This window comes from Rhinoraja longicauda, chromosome 20 (assembly GCF_053455715.1).
Source record: "Rhinoraja longicauda isolate Sanriku21f chromosome 20, sRhiLon1.1, whole genome shotgun sequence".
NCBI lineage: Eukaryota > Metazoa > Chordata > Chondrichthyes > Rajiformes > Arhynchobatidae > Rhinoraja > Rhinoraja longicauda.
The window spans coordinates 27,485,587-27,504,830 of NC_135972.1; the positions used below are offsets into that span (position 1 = coordinate 27,485,587).

The 19,244-nt window shown below is 42.3% G+C and overlaps 1 protein-coding gene across 1 annotated transcript in view; it reads left to right on the forward strand.

Annotated features, from left to right (window-relative positions):
• Positions 1-10,967, forward strand: part of LOC144603425 (sodium-coupled neutral amino acid symporter 1-like) — a 45,127-nt gene extending 34,160 nt beyond the window's left edge. The window contains exons 10-16 of the mRNA XM_078416623.1: positions 318-419; positions 2,038-2,117; positions 2,204-2,304; positions 4,750-4,868; positions 5,354-5,495; positions 5,639-5,736; positions 10,449-10,967. Of these exons, the coding sequence (XP_078272749.1) occupies positions 318-419; positions 2,038-2,117; positions 2,204-2,304; positions 4,750-4,868; positions 5,354-5,495; positions 5,639-5,736; positions 10,449-10,565 (759 nt within the window). The 3' untranslated portion in view covers positions 10,566-10,967. The remainder of the gene's footprint in view (positions 1-317; positions 420-2,037; positions 2,118-2,203; positions 2,305-4,749; positions 4,869-5,353; positions 5,496-5,638; positions 5,737-10,448) is intronic.
• Positions 10,968-19,244: the final 8,277 nt, after the last annotated feature.

Sequence of the window (19,244 nt, forward strand, 5' to 3'; positions counted from 1 at the left end):
ACTTAAGGACAAAAAGTGCTGGAGTAACTCATCGAGTCAAGCAGCATCGCTAGAGAACGTAGATGGGTGATGTTTCAACTTAGGACTCTTCAGAAGAAGAACCATTTTTAAAAAATCACCCACTGGCCTTCACAAAAAACCAAATGCTTTTGTCCTTTTTGGGATTGTGCGCGATTTCTAGGCAAAATGCCTGCTCATATACATACAATAAATAAATGGGGATTAAAACTGTGAATTTTTACACATAGTTGAACAACAATGTTTGCAAATGTTTGAGAGAACTGCAAATCGGAGTGATGCGCTTGTCTTGATTTCAGGTTATCTATAAAAAGACCCAGATTCCTTGTCCTTACATAGCGGCTAATTCTTCAAACTGCACAGACATGTGCACAGCCAAGTACTTAGTCTGGAATAATAAGGTACCAAACTCTATGTTTCATAAGTAAATGGAAATGTATAAAAACTGCTGATGCTGGAAATCTGAAATGAAAAAAGGAAAATGCTGTCAACTCCCAGCTACTCAGCAGAGAAACGGAGGTTGTGTTACATGTGTAGGAAGGAACTGCAGATGCTGGCTTATACCGAAGGTAGACACAAAGTGCTGGAGTAACTCAGTGGGACAGACAGCATCTCTGGAGAGAAAGAACCCTTCTTCAGACTGTGTTTCTCTCCTTACCTGCTGCCTGTTTCATTGTCTGTTCTATGTGCCAACAGCTTTTCTGAAATACTCATACATTTTCAATGTATTACATTCACAATGTTTTTATCAAGGGGTAGGCATTTGCCCTTCATTGCATGTTATAAATGTGTAGTATAATAGCCTATGTGTTGCGTAGACACAAGGAACTGCAAATGCTGGAATCCGGAGCAAAACACAAAGTGCTGGAGTAACTCAGCAGGTCAGCCAGTATCTGGAGGGAATGGACAGGCAAAATTATGGGTTGGGCCTTACAATAGTCTGATGAAGGGTTGCGACCCAAAATGTCGGCTGTGCATGCCCTCCACAGGTGCTGCCTGACCTGCTGAGATATTCCAGCGCTTTGTGTGTAGTCTAGATGCTGTAATTTGCTTCCATTCATGTAACTTTCTCTTTCAAACTTGATTTTGCACACATGCTTTCCTTTGACCAGTGATGTAAATCAATTTGAAATGAAAAATAATGTTGGGGTTTCATCTAAAGGACCATGAAATCATTGTATGGCATGAAATTCCATTTTCTTAACTATAGGAATAAAAACCTGACAAATCTACTCTCAGAATGATTCCAGTCGTACAAATTTGGGGGTCTTGTCCATTTGCCACACGCAAATTGGAGGAACAGCACCTCATACTTTGGGTATGAACGTTGAATTCTCTCATTTTAGGTGACTTCTACAAACACCTCCCTCCTCCCTCCCTCCTCCAGTAAAATTGGGGGAGCTAGTTCCATAGATTGCCAATATGTACCCCTCTTAGGCTCACACCTGTCTCTAGCCAACAGATAACCTCCTTGCCTGAGGTCATCTATTGCCGACCCAATATGTCCTGTTTTCTGTTTGCTTCCAGTTTTACTCCCCCCCCCCCCCCCTCCCACCCCCACTCTCCCAACAACAATCAGTCTGAAAGAAGGGTCCCGACCCACAATGGCAGCTGTCAGGGGTGTCAGAGGTTATGGGGTGAAGGCAGGAGAATGGGGTTGAGAGGGAAAGATAGATCAGCCACGATTGCATGGCAGAGTAGACTTGATGGGCCAAATGGCCTATTTCTGCTCCAAAGACTTATGAACTTACAAACTTATCCATTTTCTCCAGAGATGCTGCCTGACCCAGTGAGTGACTCCAGCATTTTGTGTCTATCTTTGGTATAAACCAGCATCTGCCAGTTCCTTTTTATTACTATTTTGTAGTTGTCTTTTAACTGCCCGTTGAAATCGCCCAACAAATAACCTGATTCAGGGGTAGTTTGGGTCGGGCAATAAATGCTGGCCAGCATTGGCCGCATCCGATGAATAAAACAAATTAAATTTGATTGTATCTGAACTATTGATTTATTCCACAGACAGTCTATGCATTGCCCACTGTGGCCTTTGCTTTTGTGTGCCATCCATCAGTATTGCCCATTTACAGTGAACTTAAGAAGTAAGTGTAATCATTTAAAAATATTACATGTATATATTTTCCAGCTGCAGTCAGTTTGAGTACAAATTGACCAATCTGTCTTTCAGGCACACATGGAAGAAAATGCGACTGGTTTCACTCTATTCCTTTTGGTCGATGTTTACCATGTACCTACTGACAGCAATTTTTGGATATCTGACGTTCTTTGGTAAGTGCAAAGAATATTTAATCCTTCTTTTCGCAGGTTCAAAACCCAGATCTTAATTTGCTTTGCCACTTCTTGTTGCTATTTCATGAGGTTTAGTAAGGTAGTAAATATTAGGAGTAATCACCAGCACTGCTATTATGTACCACAGGCCACCTGACTGTCAGTGTTAGAGGAACATATATGTAAGTAAATCAACGAGATGTGTAGATCGAGTTCTTCATGAGGTTCAACCGTGCCAATATTAACTGGAATTGCCTTTTTGTGTGATCTGACCTCCCCACCATCGAAGGGATCTATCGAATTGATGGCTTTGTGGCGAGGTTTGAAAATAGGTGGAGGGGCAGGAAGTCTGCAGAAGGATTTGGACAGGTTGGGAGAGTGGGCAAAGAAGTGGCAGATAGAATACAGCGTAGTAAACTGTGCAGTCATTCATTTTGTTGAATGATTCAATCTTTCAAGTAATGAATTGTGCAGATTTTGACCATAATCACTCGCGTCGTTATCTGAAACCAAATACCTCAATTGAAAACTAGATTTAGCATTGGGGCGGCACAGTGATGCAGCGGTAGAGTTGCTACCTTACCGTGCCAGACTCCCGGGTTCAATCCTGACTACTGGGTGCCGTCTGTATGGAGTTCGTACATTCTTCCTGTGACCATGTGGGTTTTCTCTGGGTGCTCCGATTTCCTCCCACACTCCAAAGACATGTAGATTTGTAGGGCAATCGGCTTCGGTTAAAATTGTAAATTGTTCCTAGTGTGTCGGATATTGTTAGTGTACGGGGATCGCTGGTCGGCGTGGTCTCGGTGCACCGAAGGGCCTGTTTCCCTGCATTATCTCAGAAGTCTAAGTCTCAAGTCATTAGATTTCAGATGTAATTGTTCTTATGCAGTTGGAATTAGAGATACAAAGTAATGAGGACTTCCCCAGTTTACGAACGTCCAACTTAAGTACGACAGATGGGCATCTGGCATATGGACATTCCCGCTGCTGGGGGGATGTAAACATCTGTCGCCATGTAGCAACTTAGAACGGAGATGAGGAAAAACTTTTTCAGTCAGAGAGTTGTAAATCTGTGGAATTCTCTGCCTCAGAAGGCAGTGGAAGCCAATTCTCTGAATGCATTCAAGAGAGAGCTAGATAGAGTTCTTAAGGACAGCGGAGTCAGGGGGTATGGGGAGAAGGCAGGAACGGGGTACTGATTGTGAATGATCAGCCATGATCACATTGAATGGCAGTGCTGGCTCTAAGGGCCGAATGGCCTCCTCCTGCACCTATTGTCTATCTCAGTCCGCACCCTCATTTCTGAGTTGAAAACTGTTGGGGTTATGAACATTTCACAGGAAGGGATCCTTGCCGTAACCTGGGGATGACCTCCATCTACGACTCACTCATCACTAGGGTTAGAGGAGGCCAATGCATTGAAGCGGAAATGTTACAAGTAGAAAATGGCCTTTTATCTTCAAACCAAAGTTTTGGGCAGAACATATTTCACTATCCCCACATGAATGCCTCAAGAGTCAGATCTGTAATTCAACTAAAAGCACTGTTCTTGTAAAGGCGAATCAGTAATTAATTTAGATGACAGTGGGAACTTGAAACATGGTCAAGTATTTTCAAAGGGGCTGGCTAGCTAAGCTGCCTGGGTCAGAGAGTACGGGGCTTTCGCTCCCAATGCAACAAGCTGGAGGTCAGTGCATTTGACCTTCTGTTGCACTGCTGCATCCAGGAGTGGTGTCCTGGAGTGTCTTGAGCTGAGGGACCAGATCCACTGAGAGCGTGGTGCATCAGTTTTACAACACTTTAAGCTGCCACATTTAATATGGCTCCTTTCATCTGAATGGAGTCATTCAACTTCAGTGGAAGGTTAAGTGCAGCTAAATGATTGTTTTCTTTTTCCTTTATATTTACATTCATTTTTAAGGCTTTTAATTAAATTTCTAAGACTAAATGTTTAAGATTGTTTTTGAAACTGTAATTTATTAATATGTATTTGAACTGTTTCTAAATGTCGCCAATGATCAAAAATATAAACAGTCAGTGGAAAAAGCCTTCAAACAACATGACCAGCCAAAGAGCTCTCATGATAGTCCATGGGTGGTTTGACTTGCTGTGGCTGTGTCACCCTTGCCAGTTCCATTTCATGAGGCAGCATCGGGAATAATGCCTCCAGGTCTTTGGAAAATGCACAGAGAACGTGCTTGAGATTCAGGCTAAAATTAGTCAAATGCCAATGGTAAACATAGAAACATAGAAAATAGGTGCAGGAGGAGGCCATTCGGTCCTCCGAGCCAGCACCGCCATTCAATATGATCATGGCTGATCATCCGAAATCAGTACCCCATTCCTGCTTTTTCCCCCATATCCCTTGATTCCGTTAGCCCTAAGCGCTAAATCTAACTCTCTTGAAAGACAGCTTCTGATTATTTTTGTTTCTTCACACAGGCAACGTTAAAGAAGAGCTGCTTCACTCTTACAATGATCCTCGTGACAAGCTTATTTTGCTCATTCGTTTGGCTGTAATTATAGCAGTAATACTGACTGTGCCTGTCCTTCTGTTCACTGTGAGTACTCATGATTAATTGTGAAACTGTTAGTCAATTTAGTTTTGCGGAATTTGCTGCAGAAGTCAATAGATGCTTGATCCTCTGATCTGAAGATTTCCCCTTGCATTCGAACAGAAACACATTCTAAGTTATAAGAGTTCTAAGAGTCAGACTAAGGTTGTTCAGTTCAATGAATAACAGCATGAATAGGGACAGTCATGAATAGGGACTAATTTTTGATTAAAGTATATATTTAGTGATCTGAACTGCTGAGGAAGACAATTTGTACATTTGGTAGTTCTTGACATGGTATGAGTGTGTATGTACGCCTGAGCAAGTTTATGAACTTGTCGTGTTTTTATAATTGCTTCAACTATTCGCATTGAAAATAATAATGAAATATGCTGTCTAAGTGTGTGTGTGCTTGTGTGTAGCTTTAGTGCTGTGGTGATTAATAACTGTAAAATTTGCTAAGCACATGTTTATGATTTCTATTCATGTAGGTCCGATCTTCAATTGTCCTGTTGTTGTTTAAGGGGAAGTTCAACTGGATTCATCACATTATAGTCACAGTCGTTCTTCTAATTGTTGTGGATCTGTTGGTAATATACATTCCAACGATAAAGGATGTATTTGCTGTCATAGGTCGGTTGCAATATTATTGCTGTACAAATATATGGCTATATGGAATATATAATATATTCCTGTATACAATATTCTTTTCTGTAACTCCATTTAATTTTTATTGCGCACAAATTTCAAACACATCGCATATTTTTGTGTTCCAGGCTCCACTGCTGCTAATATGTTGATCTTCATTCTGCCTGCCTCGTTGTACTTAAAACTTGTGAAGATCGAGTCTCAAGGCAAATGGACAAAAATAAGTGTAGGTACCTTTAATAATGCATTCAATCAATTTTATTAATTCTGAATGTGGATGTTAAAATCCAATTTTGTGTTGAAGGGTGACATATTTTTTATTACTTTTAAATAAAAACACTCTTTTTGCGTGCACCTTCTGCAAAAGATGATTATAAATTGACAAAGACCTTGACCCAGCTTATTTATCTTCTTCATGCCCTGCGTCAGCTTGACGCACTGACCTCCAGACTTGCTTATTATGCCTTGAGAACCAGATGGTTGCAGAGGGAAAAGAGCCCATCACAAGTAAAATGAAACACCAAATTTACATGAATTGTTTGGTGGGACCCTCATCTCCGATTTCAAAGGTCGTGGGGTTCAAGTGTCAGTTGAGAGATTTAAATACACAAATCTAACATGACACACGTGTGTTTTAATGACGACATCGCCATTTTTCATGCCATTGCTGTACTAGTGACGGCATGCTGCTGATTCTGCACTGCGCCACCTCTGTCGTTCCAAATCTTTGAAGCGAACTTGCAGACAGTAACTGTGATTTGTCAAAACCTCTGTTATTTCTGAAAGTTTTATTTTGTCATCCCTCGACATTAAAGCCCAGCCCAGTATTTCATGAGATCTTTTACAATGGCCTAGACCATTTGCAATCTTATTTCTAATGCTTTTGGGAACCTGAATCCCTGTTCTGCAACATCGTTCATTCAGAAAAAAAATCACAGTGTTTAGTTTAGTTCAGAAATACAGCGCTGATACAGTGAACCTATGCAGGGAAAACCCTTTGTTTAAATTCCACGCCTTAACCACAAGTGTAGTTTGCCCACTCAGCCATCCCTGTTTGATTTGTTTTGATGTGATGCACATTTACAAAGAAATTATAAATAATTGCCAAGCATTTTTGTCAAAATCTACTGCCACTGCTAGAGATGTGATTCAGGGCCAAGGTTAGACATATGATGACATGCAGGAACATGTAAATGCTGCTGTGCTCACAGTAGATCTTATAAGTTTAGTTTAGAGATACAGCGTGGAAACAGACCTTTCGGCCCCGCCGTGTCCATGCAGATCAGCGACTACCTCGTACACTAACACTATCCTACACACTAGGGACAATTTACAATTTTTACCCAAGCCAATTAACCTACAAACCTGTACGTCTTTGGAGTGTGAGAGGAAACCGGAGCGCCCTGAGAAAACCCACGCGGTCACGGTGAGAACGTACAAACTTCGTGCAAACAGCACCCACAGTTAACATCAAACCCGGGTCTCTGGTTCTGTAAGGCAGCAACTCTACCATTGCGCCACCATGCTGCCCTATTATTATTAATTTTAACCAAAATGGCCTGCTGTGATCCTTCAGCATGAATATTTATCCTAAACTTTTCATTCCCATTGCATTGTATATCCCGTTTCACTGTATCATAATTTAGCATTCAGGATTATTCACTGGACTTCCTATTTCATTTTTATCTTGACATTTGGCCACTGCTGCTTCCATTGCCGAGCAGTAAAGGTACCGGCACCGCACTCCATTTTTCACTTCGTGAATGCCTTGACTATGTCCAGTTCATCACACTCTCACCCTATAGTCCAGAGTCTTGATCAGAAAATCTCAGTTGATGCTTCTAGACCAAGATGCCGTATTTCAGATGAGATATTAAATCGAGGCTTTGTTTGGTCTCCCACGATTCTGTGGCACGACTTTGAAGAAGAGCTGGCGAGTTATCCCAAGTGTCCAGTCCAATATTCAGACTATAATCAGCGTCAGAAACATTGCCGCTTTTGAAAGCTTGATGTGTGAAAGTGGTCGTTCCATTTTCTCTGATCTTCACTGGCTGCTCAATACTTTAGACCATCCATAGAGTCATAGAGTCATACAGAGTAGAAACAGGCCCGACAGCCCATCTTGCCCACACCGTCCAACATGTCCCATCTACACTAGTACCACCTACCCTTTTTTGGCCTATTTCCCTCTAAACATACCCTATCCAAGTACCTGCCTAAATGTTTCTGATAGGTTGCGATAGTGGTTGGAAAATGCAGTCCATGAGTGCGATATTTTTAGAAAACATTTCCACAGTTGATGCATTAAACACTGTGATCTAGTTTGTGATAATTTATTTCTGCCTTTGTCACAAGTTTTCAGCACTCGGGTAACTATTGTTACTTAGACCACAGTATGTGATCTAAATAGTTTTCACAATCACAGTATGTGATTGTGAAAATCACAGTTCAGCATTATGAAACAGCTGTGTATTTTAACTTTGCATTTCACAGCAGCAATGTCTAGAAATCCATCCCTGGCTGACAGCATTATCTGGCATCGCTATGTTGTATGCAGCTTCCAAGATTCATTGCATTGGCTTCTGTGGACTGAACTTTAGAGGGCAGAGAGTTTACTTACTTAGTGTGACAAAGGAGACCGTTCACCCATTGGGTCCACACTGTCTCCCAGCAGAGCAATCCTAACAGTTTTATGCACCTCTCCTTAATTCCCTGTACCCCTTTGACTTATTTCCTCCCATGCCACTTTGTTTTTATTTGCCAGTTATCTATGCTGAGTGGAAATTTACAGTAGCTGGTTAACTACCATCACTTTGTGAGGATGAAGGAGGAAACAAGAACACACACATGCCACAGACAGCATCCGAGATCAAGATCAAACCCATGTCACAGCAGCAATGGGGCATCACTGCTAATTATTTGAGCTACCCGACAATCAACCATGGCTACAAGTGTCATTGGGTCATACAGGTGTCATTAAGGAAACAGGTCCTTCAGCTCAACATATCCAGGCCGACCAAGATGCCCTTCTACGTTAGTCCCATTTGCCCCAATTTGGCCCATATCCAACTAATCCTTTCATATCCGTATAACTGTCCAAATGTCTTTTAAATGTTGTTATTCCATTGTCTCAACTGCTTCCTCTGGCAGTTACTGACCACCCTCTCTGTGAAAAAGCTGCCCCTCATGTTCTTATTAAATCTTTCCCTTCTCACCTTAAACCTCTAGTTCTTGATTCCTCTACTCTGAGGAATGGACTCTGTACATTTACTCAATTCATTTCCCTCATGGTTGTATCTACATCTATAAGATCACCCTTCATGCTCCTGCACTCCAAGGGATAAAGTCCTAGCCAGCCCAACCTCTCCCTATAACCCAGGCCCTTGAGTTCTGGCAAATCTTCTCTGCACTTTCTCCAGCTTAATGGTATCTCTCCTAGAGCAGGGTGACCAAAGCTGAAAGCAATACTCCAAGTATGGCCTCACCAACACCTTGTACAAATGTAACATACCATCCCAACTTCCATACTCAATTCCCTGATGAAGGCCAATGTGCCTAAAGCTTCAACCACCACCCTATCTATCTGTAACACCACTATCAAGGAAGTATGTACCTGCACACCTGGGTTTTTCCGCTTTACAATGCTTCCCAGGGCCCGACCATACACTGTGAGGGTCCTGCCCTAGTATGACTTCCCAAAATCCAACACTTTACACTTACCTGAATTGAACTCCATTCACTTTTCCCCTGCCCACTTGCCAGTTGTTCAATATTATGTTGTAATCCTTAATAACCATCATCACTAGCCACCTATTTTAGTGCTATCTGCAAACTTACAAATCACTGAATTCGATGTAGACTATGTTTTTGGCCCTGCACCCGTCAGCCTTCTTGGTTACTTCTTCAAAAACTCAATCAAATTCATGAGACACAATCTCCCATGCATAAAACCATACTGAGTATCCCCATTCAACCTCTGTCTTTCCAAATGCAAGTATACCTTATCCCTTGGAATCCTCTCTAGTAACCTTCCTACCACAGATATTAGGACTGCATGTCTATAGTTCCCAAGTTTTACTTTGCAGCCCTTCATAAGTAGTGGAAATGTGCACAACGACTTCTGGCTGTTCACCCTCCCCCTTGAGAATGTTCTGCATCCTCTCCAAGATGGCACCCAGGAGGCAACACGTCACCTTGGAGATAGATACAAAACGCTGGAGTAACTCAGCGGGACAGGCAGCATATCTGGAGGGAAGGACTGGGTGACGAGTCCCGTTTGCCACAGAATTTCTTGCCTGTCCTAACTAATGAGTCACCTTTCACTATAGCCCTCTTTGAATTTACCCGACCACACTGTGCCTCAGATCCAGGTTGGGTGCCACAGACCTGACTGCTGTTGCGGCCTTCCTCTGAATTGGCACCCCCTCTAACAGCATGCAAACAGTTACACTTGTTTTCAATGGGGATTGCTGCACTCTCTGCCTACTTTCTTTCCTTGTGGACAATCATCTACTCACTGTCTGTACCTTAGCAGTGACCACCTCAACATAAGCCATTCCATTAATGCCTAAGATAGACACAAAAAGCTGGAGTAACTCAACGGGACAGGCAGCATCTCTGGAGAGGAGGGATGGGTGACCTTTTGGGTCGAGACCCTTCTTTAGATCCGTTAATACCTTCCTTTGAGTATTACGAGGACCAGTCAATCCCGGACATTAATGGTCACTTTCCAAATCTCCTGTACTGCTCCTCCTCTCATTTACTTACTTGCTGCTGAAACTGACGAAATGAGCACTTTTCCCACAACTGATCAGGGATACATTTCTAGGCATCTCTTTCTAAAAATCTCAGTTAAATGCCATCAGTTTGACATCACCTATAGCTTTCTTTATTCGATAAACGGAGAATAATTTGTTTTTTAACTTTTATTTTTTCCAGGTTAAACCTTTTCTCATTGTTGGGATAATAATTATGGCCGTTACTATACCGTTGATCTTTGTTGAATGGCATGAAAGAAGTGGCAATAGCACAATCGTGAGTAGCTGCTCAAAATGACAAAGACACTGGTGAGAGTGTGAAGAAAAATGACAAGATTTGTTTGCCATTCTGGAGCGTTCAACGAAGTATTGTTCAGTGAAAGGTTTGTCTGGTTATTCAAGATTTGACACACCTGGTAGCTTACCAGTTACCGTTTCCTATGATATTGCAAACAGATCACTTTGGACCATAAAGAAGAGGCATCCTTCACAGATGTATAATCATATGTGCAAAATTCAAAGTGCTGGAAGAACTCATTGCGTCAGGCAGCATCTGCGGAGGGAATGGACAGATGATGTTTTGGATGAAGACCCTTCTTCAGGCCCTTCTTCCAGAACTTTGTGTTTTGCTCAAGATTCCAGCATCTGCAGTGTCTTGTGTCTTTATAATCATACATGGATTGTTTTTTTGGATGTTTATCTGGTAAATAAAATTGGAAACCAATTTTCTATCATTCTTGGAAAATAAATATTTTTGACAATTTTTCATACTGCAATTGTAAATCAATTATTTAGTTTTTTTTACCCATTTTGCTAATGATTCTATTTTAATTCAATGTTTTCAAATGACAGTTACATCCCGTAAACTATTCCATACCTTATTTTTCTCCTCGTCCTCTTTTGAAACCTATTGTAATATGGCATATTGTCATCCATCAGGAAAGTCACTTCTACTTCACTTATAAAAGGTCTCAATTATAAAATTTGATTTAAACAGGCTTTCAAATGTCATCAGGAGATGGAAATAAACATTTAATATATTCCTTACCCTTTTCATTATTGGTAAATTGATGCAGTGCAGCGATTCCTCGTATTATACAGGTATAAGTTAATATCAGAAGTAAGCATTTCTAGATTATTATGTAGCTGTTATGAATGTACCCATGAGTTTCAAGGTTCACCACCTCTGTATAAGCAACTTTTAGAGTTTAGTTTAGATATAGCATGGAAACAGGCCCCTCATCCCACCAAGTCCATGCCCACTATTGATTTACCCATTTACATTAGTTCTATGTTATTCCGCTTTCGCATCCACTCCCTTCACACCAGGGGCAATTTTACAGAGGCCAAACAAACCCCATGCCTTTGGGATGTGGGAGGAAACCAGAGTACCCGGATGAAACCCACAAGGTCACAGGGAGAACGTGCAAACTCCACACCACCAGCACCCGAGGTCAGGATCAAACCCGGGTCTTGATAGCTGTGAGGCAGCAGTAGTATCAGCTGTGCTCGTAGAGACACTACCACAAAAATGTTATCTACAAAATTTAAATATCTTAATGTCAGCTTTTTAATTGTACTTTGTTACATGTGGGACGTGCTGACAGTTTACAGCAGTACTGAAGGCTTGCTGCATTCTCAGAGATGATAAATCAAAGTCCAGCCTTCCCATTCCCAGGCCATGACTGAATAATGTTATGTAGTTAAAGGTATATTTTGTGAATTTGTTGTACACCATAAGGCTTGAGCATAGAATTGGGAGGATTCTACAATAGTAAGCTCTGTGCCCAAATTCCAAACATCTACTACATCCTCTCCAAATGTTTTTATCCAAACTTTTTTTTAAATGGAAGACTGATTGGGGCTGACTTTGATTTTTTTGCAACAATGTAAAAATAAGCAATGGATAATCCAGCATCTATTTCCAAACTCTATTCTCCTTGGAAGTTGAGAAGCAATCTGTTCATTTACATTCCACAAAAACAACATATTTGTATAGCACTTTTCATGTAACAAAGCATCCCAAGGCATTTCCCAAGCATGGTACAAACAGCATCTGGCACGAGAGCATCTTAAATGTAAACGGTATGACGATGGAGGAAGGGAATTGCAGTAATTGGACCCTTGTCTGCTGAACACTTGGCTGCTTGTTCTACAATGATTACATTTGGATCATTCAAGAGGATAGAAATTGAGAACTTCAAAGATCTTCGATTATTGCAACGGAGAAGATTACAAAGATAAAGACGATGAAAGACGATGAACAGATTTGAAGTCAATGGTGAGAATTAAATACTGTTACACCATAGATCACTAGAGACAAGGATCATGACCAAATTGGACAGTACAAATTAGGACAGCACACCACACTTTGGATGACTTCAATTTCATGGAAGTTTGAATGAGAGGTTGGAATAATTATTGGAAATTAGCAAAGGAAGGTTTCAGCAAGAGCTGACGTGATGGACATTTTCTTTTCTCTCTCTTGGGCCCCACTTCCAATGCCCCCTTCCAACTCACCAACGCCTGATCAAACTTGTCTGGAATAAGATCATTGTCAAAGGATCCATCTGATTTTGGTTAACCTTATTTTGACATGATGGTGGTGATACATAATTCCAATTGTACTAAGAGATAAACAATAGTATAGTAATAGGCCTGGAGGATATGGAGAGGATGTTTCCACTAGTGTGTGTCTTGGACCAGAGGCCATAGCCTCAGCATAAAAGGACGTGCCTTTAGAAAGGAGATGAGGAGTTTCTTTAGTTAGAGGGTGGTGAATCTGTGGAATCTATTGCCACAGATGCCTGTGGAGGCCAAGTCAATGGATATTTTTAAGGCGGAGATTGACAGATTCTTGATTAGTAAGGGTATCAGGGGTTATAGGGATAAGGCAGGAGAATGGGGCTGAGAGGGGAAGATAGATCAGCCTTGCTTGTATGGTGGGGTAGACTCGATTGGCCGAATGGCCTAATTCTGCTCCTATAATTTATGAAGTTATGAACTTTCATACTCCCTTCCAATCATTGCAACCCCATTTCCTCCTTCCTCTCTTTAAACTCACCAGATTCACATTTATAAAACAATGTATCATTTAAAACAAATGAATTTAAAACAATTTAATGTAATAATGCACATAACATCCAATAGTCCAGAAAATCTGATAGTCCAGCATCACCAACGTCCCAAGAATGCCAGATTATCAGAGTTTTACAGTCGTAGTCTCGGACCTTCTCAAAGGGAGAAAGTGAAGACATTTTTTTACAAAAAATAAGCCAAAAAGTTCAATCGTGATGCATAAAAAATATATTTTTTTTTAGATTATGCAAACTTTCCGCTGATTTGAAGATTTACAATTTGGATGGATTTCTATTGGTGACAGATTTGTTTTTTCAGCAAACATAAATATACTTTCATTTATTTTGGCTTGGATTACTGATTTGCAAATAAGCCTGCATGCTTTCTTTTAATAGAGTGAAAATGGTGTCACATACTTGCATTTCAGAAAACAACTGAGCTCTTTGTGACAGTGAATTCTGAAATTAAGTGTCAACAATCATGCTCAAAAATCACTTAGCTGTTAAAAAAGCAAGTTTTCCTTATTTATGGGAAGCAATTGCAAATACTGTCCTTAAATATAGATTCAAGGATGTTAATTTTATATTTTCATATTTTAAATATGAATGACAATAAAGACATTTCGTGAATTTCAGTTGTATAAAAATCCCTTTTTGTTCTCCTTTTGTTAATTGCCTTACTATTGTACGGCTATATTCTTAATTTAACCGTTTACCTTTAAGTTTTTTGATGAAACTATTTATATGTTTCCATGTCCCCCTGTTCGGTTTAGAGGCGTATCGTTAGATGATCGAGAGAGCAGTCAGACTATTTATCTTGCTTCTCCATCATTACAAGTAGGAGTATTGCACGGCACTGAAATAGTGGGGAATGGAGAGATATGGATCACATGCAGGCAGAGGGGACTAGTTTATCTTGGCATCATTTTCGGCATGGATATCATGGGGGCTAAGACCTATTCCTGTTATATGTTCCAGCAGTGCCATGTTTTAGTCCAATAAGTGATCCAATTCCAAATAAATTAAATGTAATTAAAAATTGGGAACTTCATGCAAGTTGAACAAAGTACGTGGTTTTTGTGCTCGGTTCTCCTTGCACATGAGACACCAAAGTATTTCCACAATTTTCCAGTATGGTCATGTGACCACCATTGTTTACGGTCAAGTTTAGGTTCATTGTTGTCACGTTTACCGAGGTACAGTGAAAAGCTTTGTTTTGGACTTGTCACCTTTTTCGAAGATGGTCGTGATCACAGCATCTCAGAGGTTCCCGAGTATATCCTTCTCTTCCCAGGAATGAAGGCTGAGGATAAGGATTTTTGGCTGAAGATCTTCACTGTCTTGCATTTGGTTCACTATTGAAAGCTATTGATGATCCTAACCAGTGATTACAACTCTTCAACTTTAGCAGGGTTACTATCTACTCTGGAGACCTTGTCTTTTTTTAATTTGGGGTATGTTCTCTTTGACATTTTGTTGGTCAGGGCTGGTGGCAAGGCAGGCGGCACACAGCTGATGGTTGAATACTCCTGACCTAAAGAACAGATGGTGGATGGAGAGAGGAAAAAAAACTCAGCAACTCACTGACATCCAGGTCATGCTTGGGTACTTTGGTGCTATTAAGGCCATCCAAAAGCCCTAGCATCTAAGGCCCATCTCAGTGAGAACCAGTGAATGGATGTGACTTTTATCAGGGGAAGCGAGGCAGTTAACCTGCAGCATGAACAAACACTGTGATCCTGCTATGTCCTCCTGAATGTAGTAAATTATACAAGTAACACTTTACACGTGTAGAAACAAGGAACTGCAGGTGCAGGTTTACAAGGCACAGTGCTGGAGTAACTCAGCAGATCAGGCAGCATCCCTGGAGAACATGGAAAGGCGATGCTTCAGGTCAGGACCCTTCCTCATACTCACCTTACACATCATAACCCAGTTTACACATGGATGGCTCAGTAGTGCCGTTGGTAGAGCTGCTGCCTCACGGTGCCAGAGACCCGGGTTTGATCTTTACTTCGCTTGTTGTCTGCATGGAGTTTGCATGTCCTCCCTGTGACCTCGTGGGTTTCCACCGGGTGCTCTGGTTTCCTCCCACATGCCAAAAGACATGCGGGTTTGTAGGTTCATTTGGCCTCTGCAACCTGCCCCTTGTGTGTCGGGAGTGGGTGTGGAAGTGGGATAACATAAACTAGTGTGAATGGGTGATCGATGGTCAGTGTGGACCCGATGGGCTGAAGGCCTGTTTCAATCATGTATCTTTCAATCAATCAAGCCTTTTCTGGCCATCAATTGTGCTGGTGAACATGGTGATGTAAACCAGTACCGCAGTCCACATCACTGGAGGATCCACAAGGTTAATGGTAAGTCACACGATTCAGTAAAACAGATAAAAATGTATCTTTAAGCCTTCTTTTTAATCTGCATTTTGTGTGTTCATAATGTGATGTGCCTGCTTCTCAAACAAAATAATTACGTAAGCATTCGCATTTTTACCAGCGTTTTTACCAGGTTAAATATAAATGAATTACAGGTTAAACTCTGCACCATCATTGAAAGTCCATGGTAAAATGCTTGATATTTAATTGCTTAGGGTGCCACAGTGGCGCAGCGGTAGAGTTGCTGCCTTACAGCGCCAGATATCCGGGTTTGATCCTGACTACAGGTACTTTCTGGAAGGAGTTTGTACCTTCTCTCTGTTACCGCGTGGGTTTTCTCCGGGTGCTCCGGTTTCCTCCCGCATTCCACAGACGTACAGGTTTGTCGGTTAACTGGCTTCGGTAAATTGTCCCTAGTGTGCGGGAAATGGCGTGCTTCTATGTCGTTATGGTCTCATGATCTGTGAAAATTAGACCATCACTGTCAGGTACACTTAAGTAACAAAACAATAGAGCTCAAATTCTGTGTGGTGATAGACCAGGGGAGTATTTTTAACACATGTTGCTTAACTGATGTATCAATTAGAAGCTGAAGGGTTTGGACCAAGACATAGGTCAAAGTGGAAGAGGTGGTGGGGGGAGGGGGTTAGTTGCTCGGGAAATACATTATAGTTGCAGCAGAATGGTATCATAGAAGAGGGGAAATGTTATGGTGGGCAGAGTTTAGGTTAGTTTAGTTTAGAGATACAGCATGGAAACAGGCCCTTCAGCCCACCGAGTCCACGACAACCAGCAATTACTGTACACCAGTTCTATCTTACACACTAGAGACAATTTACAGAGACCAATTTACCGACAAACCTACGAGTCTTTGGCATGTGGGAGGAAACCAGAGCACTCGGAGAAAACCCAGGTGGTCACAGGGAGAATTGACAGCACAAACTCCGTACAGACAGCACATGTAGTCAGGATTGAACTCGAGCCTCTGGCACACTGCCACTCTACTGCTCTGCCACGCTGCCCCTAGTCTGTTGCATATGTGCAAATGTTGCTCAATTCTTATCCTCGATGTCTCTTTTTTTTTTTTTTTTGCGGTTGTTAGTCCCAGCAGAATGAAAATATCACTGAAGCCACATCAGGAAATAGCTCTTTTCAAAAGACTTGATGGAACCAGAAATTGACAAAGGCAGAAATAAACAAGATGGACCACATGACTAAATTAAGATCACAGTTTAAGAATAAAGGGTAGGCCTTTTCAGACTGAGACGAGGAAAAACTTTTTCACCCAGAGAGTTGTGAGTCTGTGGAATTCTCTGCCACAGAAGTCAAGTCAAGTCAAGTCAATTTATTTGTATAGCACATTTAAAAACAACCCACGTTGACCAAAGTGCTGCACATCTGACCAGGAAAAAAAAGAAACATACAGTGGCAGGCAGCCAAAACACAACGGCGCGGCCATCTTGAACAAAATGTTAATTCAATCACCCACAGTCCAACAATAAAAGCACTAAACAGGCACCCAAAATTACCCAACCCCAAAAACCCCCCAAAACACAGTCCAACAATAAAAGCATTAAATAGGCATTCAAATCACACACCCCAAAACCCCCAAAAACACAGTCCAACAATAAAAGCATCAAACAGGCACTCAAACCACCCAACCCCAAAAACACACAAAAAAAAGAAACATCCATCAAAGAAACATCCATCACAGTGAGTCTCCTCCAGTCCTCTCTCTCCTCACTGTGATGGAAGGCCACAATGTCTTTCCCTTCTCCCGCTGTGCCTCGCCCGCAGCCAGGTTGTTGTGGTTGCAGGCCGCACCGGACGGTCCACAGCGGGCCGAGCCCAAGGCGCGTCGCGTCGCAGCCGCTCCCGCAGCCTCCGAAGACGGCCGGCTCCGCCGATGATAAGTCCGATCCGGGGCGGGCGAACACGCTGCTGCCGCTGTTGTTGCACGTCGGGGCGGTCGTGGCTCCCGACATTGAAGCCCCCGCCCAGCAGAGAAATATCCCGCGGCCATCCTAGGCCGCGCCGGACGGTGAAATGTCCGCGCCCCATGCCCCGCGATCCGGGGCGGGCGAACACGCTGCCGCTGCCGGAGCTCCCGATGTCGGCATCCACGCGGCCCGAGCCTAAGGCGAGTCGCAGCTGCTCCCGCAGCCTCCGAAGACGGCCGGCTCCGGTGGTGGTAAGTCCGATCCGCGGGCTCTGCGAACCAGAGCCCTGGAGGCCGACAGCTCCAGGAGTTGGGCCGATGGTAGGCCGCAGCAGGAACGGAGACACGGCCCAGAAAACAAAGGTCGGGTCTCCGTTCTGAAGGGACACCTATTTACAGTGTTAGTTTCCCCCTCCCCCCCACATACACACATAGTACACAAACACAAAAACACCACATCACAACTACAATTAAGACAAAAAAAAAACAACAAAAACACAAAGACAAATGGACCGCAGGTGAGCGGCAGCTGCTAGGGCAGTGCCGCCATTTTGTCACAGAAGGCAGTGGGGGCCAATTCACTGGATGTTTTCAAGAGAGAGTTTGATTTAGCTCTTGGGGCTAAAGGAATCAAGGGATATGCGGAAAAAGCAGGAACCGGGTACTGATTTTAGATGATCAGACATGATCATATTGAATGGCGGTGCTGGCTCAAAAGGCCGAATGGCCTACTCCTGCACCTATTGTCTATGTTTCTATGTTCTCTAATCATATTGGAAATCTTTTGAATGTAGTTCCTTAAAATAAGTGTCTGTCTGTTCAGAGTAAGTGCTAATGAAAGTGCAATGTTGTCAATTCAAGAGCTTTTGAGAGTTCTCAACTCTTCATGACGTGAGCCCTTTTATACAAAAAGGTATCATAGAAGTTTATAATTTCTAGCAAGTGTCAATAACACTGTGAACACAAGGGAACTGAAAGCTGCTTACAACTTTTCAAGCTCATGACTGTTTTTAGCTATACGGAAGTACACAATGATATATGTGATAGAATATGCAGGAAGTTTGATGTGTGGTGTGTTGATAAGCTTTTACCAAATTGCTTCTGAGTAAAACCATAGATTTAAAGGAAGCGGCAAGCATCCTGCAAAAAGTAAATTTTGTTTCCCAGCCAAAATAAAGACAAGCACCATTTTAATTTTATTTTATTCACAGAATAATAAGGCTGGGGAGAAAGGTACTTAGCCTCTCGAACTTGCTGAGCCACTGACATATATCATAGCTGAGCCATACTCCAAATTTGTTTGTCAGGCAGCATCTCTGGAGAGAAGGAATGGGTGACGTTTCAGGTCGAGACCCATCCTCAGACTGATGTCAGGGGAAGGGGCAGGACAAAAATAGAATGTAGTCGGAGACAGGAAGACTAGTGGGAGAACTGGAAAGGGGAGGGGATTGAGAGGGAGAGCAGGGACTATCTGAAGTCAATGTTGTTACCGCTGGGGTGTAAACTACCCATGCGAAATATGAGGTGCTGTGCCTCCAATTTGCTCTGGGCCTCATTCCGACAATGGAGGAGGCCCAGGACGGAAA